We start from the raw sequence: 17,556 nt of genomic DNA, 5'->3' as shown, positions 1-17,556 counted from the left end.
CCTCAGACCCCAGGACAATGACAACGGGATCAAACCTCTTCGGATAGTCCGGGAGCTGCTGCCGTTTATCTGCGTGTCTCACGCTGGTCAGGTCCTCAGACAGGACGAGGTAGGGACTCGCTGTGTCAGGATCCAGAGTCAGAGAGGCCGGAGCTGAGAGAGAGAAACAACACAAAGTGGAGTGAGGGGACGTCTGGGAGCACAGAATATGTGTGAACACATCTAAACCTGGGGACACAATCCAGCTCAGAGGGTCACAGTCTGTGTGAGGGGTTGTGTGAGCGGTTGTATGAGTGTGTGTGTTCGAGACTCTGTGCGCGGATGTGTGAGCTTCTGAGTGAGGACTTGTGTGAGGGAGTGTGTGCGAGTGTGTGTGAGGGTATGTTTGAGGGATTGTGTGATGGTCTGTGTGAGGGGGTGTGTGAGGGGATATGTGAGGATGTGTGTAAGTGTTTACGTGTGGATGTGTGAAGGATGTGTGTGATAGTGTGTGTGAGTGTGTGTGTGAAGTGTTTTTGTTGCGTTGCGAGGGGTGAGTGTGAAGGGTGTGTGTGAGGGTCTGTTGGAGGGTCTGTGAGGGACTGTTTTTAAAGTTGTTTGTGAGAGTCAGTGTGTGAGGGCGTGTGAGAAGGGTTGTGTGAGGGTGTGTGTGAGGGTGTGTGGGGGGGAGTACATGAGTGGATGTTTGAGAAGGATTGTGTGACCTTTTGTGTGAGGACGTGTGTGAGGGTGTGTTTGTTAGCTGTTATGTGGGAGTGTGTGGGAGGGTTTGAGTGATCGTTTGACTGAGGAGGTGCGTGAGGTGTATGTGCGAGTGTGTGTTTGAGGTGGTATGAGAGGGTTTGTATCAGGGTGTGTGAGAGGATGTGTGTGAGGTTTGAGTGTGTGTTTGAGTTGTGCGTGTGAGGGTGTATGTGAGGGTGTGTGAGGATGTTTGTTAGTGGTGTGTGTGAGAGGTGTGGGAGAGTCTGTGCGACGGTCTGTGTGACGGTCTGTGTGAAGGTGCGTGGAAGGGTTGTGTGTAAATATGTGCTTAAGGGGTTTAGAGAGGGGTTGTGTGAAGGTGACTTTGAGGGTGTGTTTGAGTGTGTGCGTGAGAGGTATGTCTAAGGGTGCGTGTAAGAGTGAGGGTGTTTGTGAAGTGTGTGAGGCGGTCTGAGAGGGGTTGTGTGAAGGTGTGTGTGAATGTGTGTGTGAATGCGGTTGAAGTGTTGTGCGTGAGGGTGTGTGAAAGGGGTATGTGAGAGGATTGTTTGTTTATGTTTGTGGGAATGTGAGAGAGGTAATGTGAGGGTTTGTGAGGGTATGTGTGAGGATGTGTGTGAGGGTTGCGTGTGAGTGTTTGTTTCAGGGGTGTGTGTGAGTGGTGTGTGTGAGTGTTTGTTTGAGGGGTGTATGAGGATGTGTGAAGGTGGTTCTAAGGGGTGTGTGTAAAGGTTTGTGTGAGCGGTAGTGAGAGGCGTGTTGTGCGGGTTTGTGTGAGGGAGTGTTTGAAGATGCGTAAGAGGGATTGTGTGTGAGGATTTGTGTGAGGGTGTGTGTGTGAGTGGGTGGTGTGTGAGGTAATGTGTGAGGATTTGTGTGTGAGGGTTTATGTAAGTGTGTGTTTAGCGTGCACGTCTAGTTCTGTACGAGGGTCTGTGTGATGGTGGATGGGGTGTGACGGGTGTGATTGTGTGTGTGACGGTGTGTGTATGTGTGAGTGTAATAATAATAGCAATAATAAAAATCCTTGCATTTGATATAGCGCTTTTCATGTCTTCTCAAGTTCTCAAAGCGCTTCACAGTATATAATGTAAAGTGAATTGACCGTATATATTTGAGCGAAACGCGGCAGCGAATTGTGCACAACAGAGTCCCCACAAACAGCCGTGGATAGACAATGACAAATTTAATATTGTGCTTGTTTTTTGGAGGATCCTTATCAGTCGTGTGGAGTAAGGAAACTTTTCCAAGGATTCATTCTCCCTGGGATTGAACTCATGTGTCTCGCTTGCAACGCGAGTGCTCTAACCACTGAGCTACAGGACTCCACATACAGGGTATGTGTACGAGGGGGTGTGAGAGGTTGTGTGTGAGGGGTGTGTGTGAAGGTATGCGTGAGGGAATGTGGGAGCGTGTATGAGAGGGTCTGCATGTCGATCTGTTTGAGGGTGTGTGTGAGGAGCTGAGTGAGTGGGTGTGTGAGGGTCAGTTTCTTGTGTGTGGGTGTGACTCTTTGTGTGAAGGTGTGCACGAGGCTGTGCGTGAGAGGGTATGAATGTGTGAGTGACTTGTGTTTCAGGGTTAAGTCGGTAGTAGACGTATGTGAGATGTGTGTGTGTGCCTGAGGTGTGTTTGTGGGTGAGGCGTGTGTGAGGGGATGTTTGTAAGAGGTGAGAGAGAGAGAGAGCTGTGTAACGTAAGCAGTGCGTATGTGAAAGTTGTGTGTTTTAGGGGTGTGTTTCAGGTGTGGTTAAAGAGTTTGTGTATGTTTCGTGTGAGATGTGTGTGTAGCGTTCTGTGTGAGATTTATGCGTGACTAGTATTGTGAGGTGAGTGTGTGTCAGATATGGGTGTGTTGTGTATGCTTTCAGGTGTGTGTAAGAGGTGAGTGTGTGAGGCGTGTATACGTGTGTCTGAGATAGGTGTTGATGAGGTGTCTGTGAGGTGTGTGAGTGGTGTGTGTGAGGGCTGTGTTTGAGGAGTGCTGTGAGGGGTGTATGTTTCAAATGTGTGTGAGGTGTGAGAGAGAGTTGCTTGTGAAAGTCGAGTGTGTATGTGTGAGGTGTGTGTGCAAGGCGTGTGTGTGTGAGGTGTGCGGGTATCTGTCATGATGTTGCGATTTGTGAGTGAGGAGTCGGTATGTGTACGTGTGAGGGAGTGTGTGGAGGGTATGTGTTGGGATCCAATGCAAGTCCATTGGCTCCCTCCCTTCCCTTCCCTTCCCTCACCCTGACCATTTCCTCCCAATGCTCGGATTCTGACCCAACTGTACAGTGCCTTGGGACGTCCTCCCGAAGTGAAAGGCGCTCTACAAAGGGAATCTTGTTGTTGTTGTATTGACACGGGTTCAGGGTGAGAATGGGAGACATTTACCTGGGCTGATGCCGTGTATCATCTGTCTCCAGGCTGTGTACTGTATAGGCCCTTTGTATATCCCCACAGGCAGCTCATCCTCACACAGCGACAGAACAAACCCCTTGTCACTGATCCTGAAATAAGACACGATCAGATTATAAAGTGAAACTGCACCTTGCGGTTGGTATTTGGGTTCAATTCTGGAATGTTTGGTAAAGATCTTTTCATACCTTCTGTTGCCAGCAGCTTCCTCCTAATGAAATCAAACAGAGGCAGATGTCAGCTCACACTGAGACACCACCAAAACAACAAGTTGCATGAGTACAGAATCTCTCACGTCCCAATTCAATCTGTGATCTCTTTATCAATCACAATTAGATTGTCTGCTCCAGACTGTGTACAACTGTTCCTGAACTGCACTATAATGTCATCTGTTTACCTGCAGGAAGGTGAGATCGTCTTTTCCCAGATGTGTCGTTAACTCGGAGAGTTGTTGTTCAACAGAATCTAATTTGCACTGAATCTCTCGCAAATTTGCCTCCATTCGCTTTAAAATCTCCCCCTCTCGCTGTCTGAGATCCCCCATCACTCGCTGCTCTCTGTCAGTCAGACTCTGGTGCATTTTAGCAAACTCAGCCGTGACGTGGGTCTGCAGACTGTTCACCTGTTCCTGCAAATGTCACACATTCAAACATTACACACAGTAACAAGAGAACCTGAGACATCACACCGTGTACACACAGTAAACAGAGACCCTGAGACACCACACTGTGTACACACAGTAACCAGATACACTGAGACATCACATCGTGTACCCACAGTAATCAGAGATACTGAGACACCACATCGTTTACACACAGTAACCAGAGACACTAAGACATCACACCGTGTACATACAGTAACCAGAGACACTGAGATATAACATCGTTTACACACAGTAACCAGAGATACTGAGATATCACATCGTTTACACACAGTAACCAGAGATACTGAGACACCACACCGTTTACACACAATAAACAGAGACACTGAAATATCACACCGTGTACACGCAGTAACCAGAGACACTGAGACATCACACTGTGTAAACACAGTAACCAGAGACACTGAGACATCACACCGTGAACCCACAGTAAACGAAGAAACATTGATAGCCTAGACATCAGCACCAACACAACTTACCTTAACTTGTGAAATCTTTTCTTTCTGTTTGGCTGCAGATTGTAGAGCCGTTTCCTTCCTCTGTGTCAGAGAAGCTAAGGAGGACTTTGTTTGATCCTGGAATAAACGCACAGAATAAAAGTGCTTGATGTGAAAACCAGACGCGAAAACAAAATAAATCCTTCGTGAGCGCATCATTACCTTGTAGATTTCAGCAGCTTCGTCAATGGGCAGGAAGCTGTGACCTCTGTGTTCTTTCGCATCTCTGCAAATGTAACAGATCAATTTCTTGTCAGTTTCACAGAACAGCTTCAGTTGCTCCCGGTGTTTCTCACACTGAAGGTTAACTGCCGTCTGTGTCGGGTTCAGGCACAATTTTCGAGCTTTCTCTGCTAGACTCGCCAAGGCCCAACTGGCTGTGAGGTTCTTTTCTGGAAATGTCTCCTGACAAACAGCACAGCAGTTGTTCTCCTGCTTTTCCCAGCTCCGGGTGACGCAGGAGCGACAGAAGTTGTGGCCACAGCCCAGACTAACAGGATCAGTGAAGAAATCCAGACAAACCGGGCAAATGATCTCCTCGGTCCAGATCTCACGCTGGAGTCCAGAAGCCATTTTGATCCTCAGCACTTCCTGATTGAAACTGGATTAGGTTTCAGTGTGACTGTGTTGGCGGCTCCCAATCACTAGGCTGACAAAGCCACCCCTCAAGTCTCTTCTTGTGAAACCAGTTGGTTTTGACTGTGATCCCAAAAGACCAAATCTACATTCTCAACCGTCTGATTGTTAGTGAAACAAACAGCCCCAGTTTGAGCTGTTGCTGTGTGTTGATGGTATATTTAGGTTTGATTTCCATTTAGTTTTTCCCCTTTGCTCTCGTGCTGTGACTGTCAGCAGCAGAGAGGAACAAGACGCTGTGAGTTCAGCTCTGCATATGCCCTGTGGTTAGTTACCCAGCGCCTGGTTTCCTGTCGTTCTGTACAAACAGTGAATCAGATGCAGAACAAGAAGCCGAGGCTTTAGTTATTCACTCAAAACCCTCTGACTTCTCATTCAGGCCAACTATGGAACTGAGGGAGCAGTGGCTACACTGTGAGCTCTGCCGGTCCCGTGCTTTGTGTGTGTTTGTGTGTGTGGAGTGACCAGTGTGTGTGTGTGTTTGTTTGTGCTCGACCTGTCAAGGGCTGTGCGTATGTGTGTGTGTATGTGTGTGTGTATATGCCCTGCCTGTCCCGGGGTGCTTATGTGCGTGGGTGTGTTGTGGTTGTGTGTGTGCTCTGTCTGTCCCAGAATGTCTGTGCTGGTCTGTGTATGCGCTCTGCCTGTCCCGTCTGTGTGTGCGTATGTATTTGTGTGATCTGTCAGGCTGTGTTTGTGTGTGCGGCTCTGTGTGTGGTGTGTGTGCTGCATGTCCCAGGCTGTGTGCGAGCCGACACAGCACTTGTGTGGAGGGGCAGGAGGGGAAGTGTGTGGGTAGTTCATCACCTTGCGGCACATTCAACTGCGATGAATCCCATCTTCCCGTTCCCCAACCTGCAGGATAATACACCTTGCATTTGACATAGAGACTTTCAAGTCAGGAGGACGTCACAAGTCATGTCGCAGTATATACTTTAAAGAGAAGTAACTGTGTACTTTGTGAGTGAAGGTGACAACATAGTATTGCAACATTAACTTCCCACGGAGTGAACGTCTGAAGTTATTCTGGGTTTGTTGTATCGATACCTGGGACAGACATTGTGAGGGGCTGTTTCTTCGTTAATAAAGACATAAACTGCAGGTCTGGGCTGTGTGGGTGACCGCAAATTTGGGAACACAAGTGAACTCAACACAACATGGTTTCACAGTTCAAACTGACAGGATTGTCATCGAGTCTACATTCTCAATCGTCCGATTGTCAGTGAAACAAGCGGTTAGATTTTGAGCTGCTGCTATGTGTTGATGGTATATTTATGTTTGATTTCCATGTAGCTTTGCCCTTTGCTCTCTTGCTGTGACTGTCAGCAGCAGAGAGAAACAAGACGCTGTGGGTTCAGCTCTGAACATCCCCTGTGGTTAGTTACCCAAGCGCCTGGTTTCCTGTCTTTCTGAACAAACAGCGAGACAGATGCAGAACAAGAAGCCGAGGCTTTAGTTGTTGACTGAAATCCATCTGTCCTCTCACCGAGGCTAACTATGGTGCAGTGAGGGCAGTGGCCACTCTGTGTGCACTGCCTGTGCCGGGTTGTGTGTGTAGGGAGGCAGTGTGTGTGTGTATGGAGTGCAGTGTGAGTGTGCATATTTGTAAGGAGGGCAGTGTGTGTGTAGGGAGGGCAGTGTGTGCGTGGAGGAAGGGCAGTGTGTTTGTGTGTGTGTGTAGGGAGTGCAGGTGTCTGTCTGTGTGTGTTTGGAGGGAGGGCAGTGTGTGTGTAGAGGAAGGGCAGTGTGTTTGTGTTTGTGTGTGTATAGGGAGTGCAGGTGTGTGTGTGTGTGTGTGGAGGGAGGGCAGTGATCACACTCTGTGTGCTGCCTGCCAGATTGAGAAACATTTCCAACTTCAGCCCTCACACCCTAAACCACAACAGCCACCGCATCGCCCCCAACCATATGTGTCTGACACACAAACACACACACACACACCCACACACACACACAATCCCGTCACCGTGATCAGCCGGGTGTCTGAAATACTAGCAACCCATTAAATAGAGAGACCAAGCGTTTTACTAACAGACAAAACCTATTATAAAAGTTTGATACACATAGAACCGCCTGTGATACACAGACCAGGCATGTTATGTACAGATAAGGCCTATTGTAGAGAGACCAGGCATGTTACCAGAGACCAGGCATTGTATACATAGACCAGATTCTTATCGAGAGACCAGACAGTTATACAAAGACCAGGCTTGTTTTACAGAAACAAGGCAGTTATAAAGAGAGCAGCTTGTTAGAGCGAGTTCATAGTTTTTTTAAAGAGGCCAGTGCTGTTCCACAGGTATCAGGCCAGTATTGCATGACCAGGCAAGTCATGGAGACACCTGGCATTTTACACAGAAACAGTGGGTTTTACATAGTCCAGGCCTGTAACAAATAGACCAGACTGTTTTAAAGAGACAAGGTTATTACACAGAGTCCAAGCTGTCGTTCAGATTAGAGGTCTCCTATTCAGAGACAAGCCTGATGTACAGAGACCTGGCCTGTTGTACAGATACCAGAGCTTTCATATACAGAACAGACTTGTTATAAAGAGCCCAGGCCAGTTAAACAGAGACCAGACCTGTTATATAGAGACCAGGTCTGTTATAGAGAGACCAGGCCTGTTATGCAGTGACCATGCTACTATGCAGAGACAAGGCTGTTATACAGAAACTAGAACTGTATAACTCGACCTCTGTTATAGAGACACCAGGCTATAATATAGAGAACTTGCATTTTGTACACAGACAAGACCTATTATACATAGACAAACCTGTCACACTATTTCCAGGGCTGTTAAACCGAGAACAGGCTTTTGCACAGATATCAGGCCACTTATACGGAGATAATACAGAGGCCAGGCCAGTTATACACAGACCAGCTTTTATGTAGGCATAGGCTAGTTATAGAGAGAACATACAGAGTCTAGACCAGTTATGCAGAGCCCAGGCCAGTTATACAGAGAGCAACCCTGTTATAAAGAGACGAGGGCTATTATACCAAGACTATGCAAGTTCTACAGGAATCTGGCCTCTAATACAGAGACAAGGCCATCCAAACAAATACCAGGGAGTTTTACAGATATAAGGCTTGCTATACAGAGATCAGGCTGTTACACATAGACCTGGACATTTATGCAGAGAACATTGCAATAGTACAGAGACAAGGCTTGTTTCACCGATACCAGGCCTGTTGTACATAGACTAGGTCTGTCTTACAGAGACAAGGACTGTTATTCAGAAACCACGCTACTTTACAAAGACCAGGCTTGTCATACAGAGACCAGTGCTGTTCTATAGAAACCAGATCAGTTATACAGAGCCCAGGCCAGCTTCAAATAGGCCATGACCATTACGCAGATAACTAGCCTATTATACAAGACCAAGCCAATATACATATACTAGCCTTTTATGCTGAGATCAGGACAGTTACAACAACAACAACAAAACAACAACAAGATTCCATTTATTGAGCGCCTTTCACGTCGGGAGGACGTCCCAAGGCGCTCTACAGTTGGGTCAGGACCCGAGCAAGGGGGAAATGGTCAGGGTGAGGGGAGGAAGATTGGGAGCGAGGAGAGGGTAGAGAGTCGAGAGGGGAGCTGAAGGCACGGTCAAAGAGAAAGGTCTTGAGACCGGCCTTGAAGGAGGAAAGGGAGTAGGCAAAGCGAAGGCACTGGGGGATAGAGTTCCAGAGCCACATAGATGGTGACTATTATAAAGTCAGGCCTGTTATGCAGAGACCAGGCTTGTTTCACAGAGATTATGGCTATTATACAGAGAACAGAGCTTTTATGCAGAGACCAGAGCTGCTGTACAGACATCAGGTCTATTACACACTGTGCAGATATTTTGTACAGAGACCATACATGCTGTAAAGAGCCGATGGCAGTTAGACAGAGAACAGGCTGTTATACACTGACAAGGACTGTTATACAGGGACCAGACCTGTTATAAACAGATCCGCCCCGTCATGCAGAGCTGAAACCTGTTATGCAGACACTTGGCGTTTTTTATATAGACCAGGCGTCAATGCAGAGCTCAGCGAAATTATATGGAGTACAGCCCTGTTACACAGAGATCAGGCGTGTTGTTCCTTCAAGTCACCTCCACGATCTTGTTCCACTCTACTTCACCAACTTCATAACCGCATATCAGACTGTCTGTTCCCTCCGCTCGGCAGACACCGGCCTGCTTCAAGTCACCCGTAATTCCCACCCCACCGTTGGAGGTCGGACATTCAGCATCTCTGTCCCCACACTCTGGAACTCTATACCCGCATTCCCTCTGCCTCATCTCCTTCAAGTCCCGTTTGAAGGTTTTTGTCGTCCACCGTGCCTTCAATTTCAAAAGCCCTCATTGCTTTACACGGCACTTCCTCCGCCACCTCCTTCAGCCCAACTGACCCGGCCACACCATTCACTCTTCACATCACCCCCACCCATCCCAATATCTGCCTCACCGTGCGAGATTTCAGCCATTGCACATGTCGCGCACCAGAAAACCATCTCAGAGATACGAGATCTTTCAAACAACCTCAAATTAACACATTTGATGGCGCTATTTTATCATCCCCCCAACCCTCCCCGCCCCAACCATCATGCACACCACCCCTCCTCATAGTCCAACGCCTTCCTTGCTTGGGTGTCCTTGTCATTGTACAAGGTTTTCTCATCTTCTCTTGGGATCAAAGTCACAATCACTGATTTCACAAGAGACTGTAGGAGCGGGTTTGTCAGCTCAGTGAATGGGAGCCGCCTACACACTCAGACCGAAACCGAAACACGTTTCTGTCAGGAAGTGTTGAGGATCAAAATGGCTTCCAGTCTCCCGGCTGAGATCTGGACCGAGGAGATCATTTGCCCGATTTGTCTGGATTTCTTCACTGGTCCCGTTAGCCTGAGTTGTGGCCACAACTTCTGTCGCTTCTGTATCACCCGAAGCTGGGAAAAGCAGGAGAAAAACTGCTGTGCTGTTTGTCAGGAGACATTACCAGAAAAGAACCTCACAGCCAGTTGGGCCTTGGCGAGTCTTGCAGAGAAAGCTCGAAAATTGGGCCTGACCCCGACACAGACGGAAAATAAAATTCACTGTGAGAAACATCGGGAGGAACTGAAGCTGTTCTGTCAATCTGACAAGAAATTGCTGTGTGTAGTTTGCAGTCATGGGCAGGAACACAGGGGCCACAGATTCCTACCCATTGAGGAAGCTGTTGACATCTATAAGGTAAGAATCCCCCTCAAGATGGATTATATCTGATCCACCAGATATTTTCACCTTCAAACACGTTAATTCTGTGCATTTATTACAGGACAAATGGAAATCCTCCTTAGCTTCTCTCACACAGAGGAAGGAAACAGCGATAAAAGCAGAAGCCAAACAGAGAGAAAAGATTTCTCAAGTTAAGGTAAGATTTCACAACTGATGTCTCAGTGTCTCTGGTTACTATGTGGACACTCTGTGATGTATCAGTGTCTCTGGTTACTGTGTTTACACGTTGTGATATCTCAGTATCTCTGTTTACTGTGCGTACATGTTTGGATGTCTGACATTTGCAGAAACAGGTGAAAAGTCTGCAGTCCAACGTCACGGCTGAGTTTGATAAAATGCACCAGATTCTGAATGTCAGAGAGCAGCGAGTGATGCGAGATCTCAGACAGCGAAATAAGGAGATTTTAAAGCGAATGGAGACAAATCTGCGAGAGATTCAGTGCAAATTAGATTCCGTTGAACAAGAACTCTCCGAGTTACAGATACAGATGGGAAAAGACGCTCTCACATTCCTGCAGGTAAAGAGGTGACAATATAATGTCGTTCAGTAACAGTTACACAAAAATTCTGGAGCAAACAATCTGATTGTGATTGATAACGTGATCAGAGATTGAATTGGAACTTGAGATAAGCAGTCCATATGTAACTTTTTGTTGGTGGTGGTGACTCAGTGTGAGCTGATATCTGTCTGTGTTTGATTTCATTAGGAGGAAGCCGCTGGCAACAGAAGGTATGAAATGATCTTTACCAAATATCCCAGAATTGAACCCACAAACCCACAAGATGCAGTTTCACTTTATAATGTGATTTTGTCTTATTTCAGGGTCAGTAACGAGGGGTTTGATCTGTCGGTGTGTGAGGCTGAGCTGCCTGTGGGGATATACAAAGGGCCTATACAGTACACAGCCTGGAGACAGATGATACACGGCATCAGCCCAGGTAAATGTCTCCCATTCTCATCCTGAAGCCGTGTCAACAGCTTCACATTTACATGGATCCCAACACATAAACTCTCCTCTCTCACACACAGATATAAACACACACACCCTCAAGCACAACCTTCACACAGACCACGCACACGCACCTCAGACATGCACACTCTCACACACACCTCATGCACACCTCATGAATTCCTGTAGTTCAGTGTTCAGAGCGCTCACCTTGCAAGCGAGACACTTAGTTTTAATCTTTAATCTTTGCATTTGATATGACGCTTTTCACGTCGGGAGGACGTCCCAAAGCGTTTCACAGAACACACTGTAAAGTGAATTGATTGTATATTTGTGGGCGAACGCGGCAGCCAATTTCGCACAGCAATGTCCCACAAACAGTCGTAAATTGAAAATGACCGATTTATTATTGTTTTGGGTTTTTTGGAGGGATTATTATTAGGCTCCGTGTGGAGTAAGGAAACTTGCCCAAGGTTTCGCCCTGACCTGTCTGGATTTGAACTCAGGTTACTCACTGGCAAAGCGAGTGCTCTAACCACTGAGCTACAGGACTCCACAAATAATCCTTGCATTTGATATAGCGCTTTACACATCTTCTCGACGTCCCAAAGCGCTTCACAGAATATACTGTAAAGTGAATTGACTGTATGTTTGTGGGCGAACGCGGCAGCCAATTGGGCACAGCGATGTCCCAAAAATAGTCATGGATTAAAGATGACCAATTTACTATTGGTTTTGGTTTTGGAGGGATTATTATTAGGCTCTGTGTGGAGTAAGGAAACTTGCCCATGGTTTCGCCTTCTGTCTGGAATTGAACTCAGGTCTCTCGCTTGCAAAGCGAGTGCTGTAACCGCTCGTACCATCGACATCAGGCTTCAATTGCAGGCAGGGTGAAACCTTGGACGAGTTTCTTTACACCAAACGACTGACAATAATCACTCCAAAATGAAAAAAATTGTTCTTTTCATTCCAAGGCTGTTTGTGGGACACTGCTGTGCGTAATTGGCTGCCGCGATTCGCCCACAAATATACTGTCAATTCACTTTACGTTCTGTTCCTTGTAGTGCTTTGAGACATCGAGAAGAAATAAAAAGCGCTATATCAAATGCAATGGGTATTATTACTTCTCCCACATACACACAAAGTTCTCACACATACGCCCCTCACATGCACACACCTGATACACACACCACTCACATGCACAGCTCAAACACACACCTCATACACACAACCCTCACACACGGACCATTCACACACACATTCCTCACATGCTCACCTAGCACACCAAATACCCTCACACATATCTTCACACACATCACTCAAACAAACCTCACACACATCCATCACTTACACACCCATTCACACACCTCACACACATACACCACCCACACACTTCCCTCATACAGGAGAATAGAGAAGTCTGAGGCGATGTAGCAGGAGGGTGTGAAGTGGATGTTGAACTGGCCGAGGATGAGGGGTTTGGAGCAGAGGCAGAGGGAGGCGAGAGGGTGGAGATGTCAGAGGTGAAGGTGGGGCTGGGTTTTTGGGGCAGATAATTAGGAGTGTTTTTAGAGAGAGGTGGGAGACATTGCAGAGGGTAAGATGAACGAAAGTGCGGAATGAGCCGGTGGAGTAGGGGGACAGGGCAAGTGACAACCTGGAAATGATGGTCACCCCACCACCATGACGGTTGGGACGGGGAACATAGTGGTAGGTGTAGCGGGTGGTGTGGCCTCAGTGAGGGGAAAGGTGTCACCTGGGCTGATCCAGCTTTCAGTGAGGGGCACAATGTCAATCTTCTCACCCCTCACAGACCCTCACGTACACCCTCACACAATTCCTCACGCACACAAACACACACACAATCTAGCACACAATCTCACACACACCATCAGACATACTCTCACACAGAACCTCACACACTGCGTCAAACAAACCCACACACAGCCTCACGCACACATCCTGACACACACTCACACATACTCACACTCACACACACTCACTCACACCCAGACACATACCCTCACAGAGAAACTGACACACACACCATCACACAGACGCTCACACACACTCATACCCACACTCACAGAACCTCACACACACACTCACACACACCCTGACAGAAGCCCTCTCACAGTCGCGGACCCACACACCATCACGCACCATCACACAACCACTCCCACTCATCTTCGCACACGCCTTCACACATAACTTCACACACAACCACACTCAGATCCTGACACATACAAACCATCACACACACCCACACACACCCTTCACACACCCCTTCACACAAACCCTTACAAACACACCCTCACACACACTCTCACACAACCACTCACACACACACCCACGGAGACCCTGACACACACACCCTCACACAAACTCTCACACAACTCCTCTCACACAACACTCTCATACCCCTTCACACACAATCACACATACCATTACACACACACACGCCCCCACATATACCCCTCACACACACACACAAACATACCCTCAAACACAACCTCACACACACCTTCAGAAATAGCTTCACACACACGCTCACACATATCCTCACACACAACACGTCACACAACCGCTCACATAAACCCTCATACTGACCCTCACATAAACGAACACTCACACCCTCACACACCCGCTCACACATTATCACACACACCTGCAAACAAGCCCGCTCACACCCCCTCACTCACACAACACTCACACACCTTTGCACACATACACCATCAAACACACCCTCACAAAACAACCCCAAACACAACACCTCACAAAAACACCTCCCACACGCTCGCACACACTCACACACACCGACACACAGCCTCACACACTCCCTCACGCAGACCATCGCACACAAACTCAAACATCCCCTCATACTGACACTCACACAAACCCTCACAGACAACCTCACACACACTCTCAAACACAAAATCACATCAACCCTCATACACACCCTCACATAAACCCTGTCACACGCCCTCACACACATCACACAAAACCTCACACCCTCACAATCACACACACCCTCACACACACCATTCAATCGCAGCCTCACACAAACCCTCACACGCGTCCTTATACAGAAAATCACACATCCCCACACCCCCCCTTACACAGACTCTCAGACACACCCTCACACAAAACCTCTCATTCAACCTCTATCGCAATCCCTTACACACACCCTCACACACACCATCAAACACATCCCCTCAGACAGACGCTCACACACACCACTCAAACACACCCTTCACACACATCCTCAAACATCCCCTCACACACCCTCAAACACTTTCAAACCCACCGACGCACGCACAACCATCACACACACCCTCACATACCCCTCACACACCCCGCACACACCCCTCACACAAACCCTCACTCAACCCTTCACACACACTCTCACACATCCGCACACACACCCTCACACAAACCCTCACACAACTCCTCACACAGACGATAGCACATACCCTCACATAACCACACACACATCTTCACACACCCGCTCACACACACCCCTCAAACGCACACCGTCACACATACCCTCACACACACTCACACACACACTCTCACACACACTCTCACACGCCTTCAAACACACAATCTCTCTCACACACACATCCCCTCACTCATACAATCACACTCCCTCTTACACACTCACAAACACACAATCAACCTCACACAATCCCGCTCGCTTTCACACACCATCACACACACACAACTAAAACACACACCCTCACACACAGCCTCAGAAAACACTCACAAACACAAACTCGCACACACCATCACACAAACAGCCTCACATAAAACCTCACACGCAGCCTCATTCGCACCCTCACAAACACGACTCAAACACACACACGCACACACACCCTCACATAAACTCATACACACCGACGCACACGCTCAACCTCACAAACACCTTCACACACAGCGCGTACACACACGACCTCACATACCCCCTCACACACACCCTCATATCAAGCTTCACACTCCCTCACTCAACAATTCTCACACCTACTCTCCCACACATTTTCTCACACGTCCCCTAACACCCCCCTCAATCAACCCCTCACACGCACCCTCACACACAATCTCACACACACCCTCTCACAGCTCCTGACACGGACCTTCACAGAAATCCTCACACAGACGATAGCACATGCCCTCACATAAACACACACATCCTCACACACACTCTCACACACACCCGTCGAACCCACACCCCCACACATGCCCTCACACACACTCACACACAGTCCTTCACACACCCTCAGAAACCGTCAAACCCACCATCTCGCACACAATCAACATCCACTCACACACACAATCACTCCCCCTTTACACAATCACATACACACACAGCCTCACAACCCTCAACGACGTCACGCAAACAATCACAACTAACCAATCACACAAACCCTCTTACACAATCTCATACATACCCTCAACAACAAATATCACAATCCGTCACACACAAGCAACCTCACACACACCCTCACCCTCTCACATACCCCCACACACACATTCTCACACATACCCTCACACACACGCTCAATCAGACACCGTCAAGTAACCTCACACACACTCACAAACACGCTCAAACAAACAAATACACGCCTCGCACACACTAGCACACATCACACGCACGACTCACCACACATAATGTCAACACTTCACTCTACACCACACCCTACATTAACACACACACACATAAACGTGCACTCACTCCCTCTCTCCCACCAGATATACTGTGAATCTTTGAGCTGGATTGTGTCCCCAGGTGCAGATTGTTCACACACAGTCCGAGCTCCAGACGTCCCCTCTCTCCCTAAGCGTTGTTTCATTTCTCTCAGCTCCGGCCTCTCTGACTCTGGATCCTGACACAGCGCATCCCTACCTCATCCTGTCTGAGGACCTGACACCGTGAGAGACGGAGACACACGGCAGCAGCTCCCTGACTCCCCGAAGAGGTTTGATACCAGTATCTGTGTCCTGGGGTCTGAGGGCTTCACATCAGGGAGACATTACTGGGAGGTGCAGGTGGCCAACAAGACAGATTGGGATGTGGGATTGGCCTCGAGAGTCTGTCAGCAGGAAAGGAGAGCAGTGTCACCAGAGGATGGATTCTGGGCTGTGATACTGATAAACGGGGATCAATATGGAGCTTGTACCTCACCTCCACCGCCTGACCCTAAAAGAGAGACCGGAAGCTGGAGTTTATCTGGACTATGAGGGGGAGAGGTAACATTTTACAACGCTGATAACATGTCCATCTCCACACTTTCACCAGATTTCACTGAGAAATTTATCCTTACTTCAATCCCTTGGGGTCACGGTGGTGAAAACTCTGAACCTCTGGATCTGCCGGGTGACATATTAATGAGGAGGAACACTCAGCATTACCTGTGTTGGCTGTGATGGCACCAGCATGAACTTATAATCGTGTCGCTACAATAAAGCTTATAGTTTATATTATACCTTTCACACTGGGCTCACGGCTCAAACCTTTCTCGGGATCGACCGTGAAGCAACGGTTGTGTTTGTGAGCGATTGTGGAGCCAATTTGCACAGAGAAAAGTCTGCATTAAGTCACGTTTCAAACCATAAACTTCAGGCTTTAAAACTTTCAGCTTCTGATCTCGAAATAATTATCCTTACATTGCACACAGCTCCTCATCACGTCTGCCAGACGTCTCAAGCCTTCACAGACTTCGGAAATCTGCATTAATCCAAATATTTACCGATTTCTATACGTTACTCTCTTCCTCTCGCACACACTCTGTCCGTCCCTTCTCTCTCTCACGCTCTCTCTCTCTATTTTGCTCAACCTCTCTGTCAATCAGCGTGGAGGCTCTGCTTCAAACAGGACAAAAAATAGGGGCGCGGGTTTGGGTTGGGTGTTGGGGCCGTAGCTGGTTTTGCGGCGGGGCTGCATTTGGGGCGGGGCTGTATTTGGGCGGGGCTGGGTTGGGCGGGGTTGAGTTTGGTGCTGGGCTTGGAGGCGGGGCTGGGTTTGGTGCGGAGCTGGGGTTTGGGCGGTGCTGGGTTTGGGGCGGGGCTGTAATTGGGGCGGGGCTGGGTTGGAGGGGGCTGAGTTTGGGGTGAGCTGAGGTGTAAGCTCGGAGCTGGTTTGGCGGCGGGGCTGTATTTGGGCGGGGCTGTGTTTGGAGGCGGGGTTGAGGTTGGTGCGGGCCTGGGCTTGGAGGGGGCTGGGTTTGGTGCGGAGCTGGGGTTTTGGCGAGCTGTGGGTTTGGGGGCGGGGCTGTAATTGGGGGCGGGGTGGGTGTTGGAGGCGGGGCTGGGTTTGGGTGGAGCTGAGGTGTAAGTTCGGAGCTGGTTTTGGCGGCCGGGCTGTATTTGGGGCGGGATGGTTGGGGCGGGTTGGGTTGGTGCGGGCCTGGGCTTGGAGGCGGGGCTAGATTTTGGGCGGAGCT

General features: G+C 48.5%; 2 protein-coding genes across 2 annotated transcripts; one reads left to right on the top strand and one right to left on the bottom strand.

The window, feature by feature from the left end:
- Positions 1 to 6: 6 nt before the first annotated feature.
- On the bottom strand, positions 7 to 4,962 carry LOC103172698 (zinc-binding protein A33-like; the record flags this gene model as incomplete). The annotated part of the gene is made up of 6 exons (XM_042346656.1): positions 4,423 to 4,962; positions 4,243 to 4,338; positions 3,500 to 3,730; positions 3,291 to 3,313; positions 3,079 to 3,194; positions 7 to 153 (listed from the first exon to the last, which is right to left on the bottom strand). Coding segments are annotated over exons 1-6 (1,024 nt in total), but the record flags the coding sequence as incomplete, so codon positions are not given.
- Positions 4,963 to 9,693: 4,731 nt separating this feature from the next.
- LOC121852772 (zinc-binding protein A33-like) lies at positions 9,694 to 16,045 on the top strand (the record flags this gene model as incomplete). Its single annotated transcript, XM_042346657.1, has 6 exons — positions 9,694 to 10,121; positions 10,207 to 10,302; positions 10,454 to 10,684; positions 10,874 to 10,896; positions 10,990 to 11,105; positions 15,976 to 16,045. Coding segments are annotated over exons 1-6 (947 nt in total), but the record flags the coding sequence as incomplete, so codon positions are not given.
- Between the last annotated feature and the right edge of the window lie 1,511 nt (positions 16,046 to 17,556).

This window comes from Callorhinchus milii, unplaced genomic scaffold (genome assembly GCF_018977255.1).
Source record: "Callorhinchus milii isolate IMCB2004 unplaced genomic scaffold, IMCB_Cmil_1.0 Scaffold1266, whole genome shotgun sequence".
NCBI lineage: Eukaryota > Metazoa > Chordata > Chondrichthyes > Chimaeriformes > Callorhinchidae > Callorhinchus > Callorhinchus milii.
The sequence above is the reverse complement of the archived record's forward strand: the minus strand, read 5'-3'. Positions and strand labels throughout refer to the sequence as shown.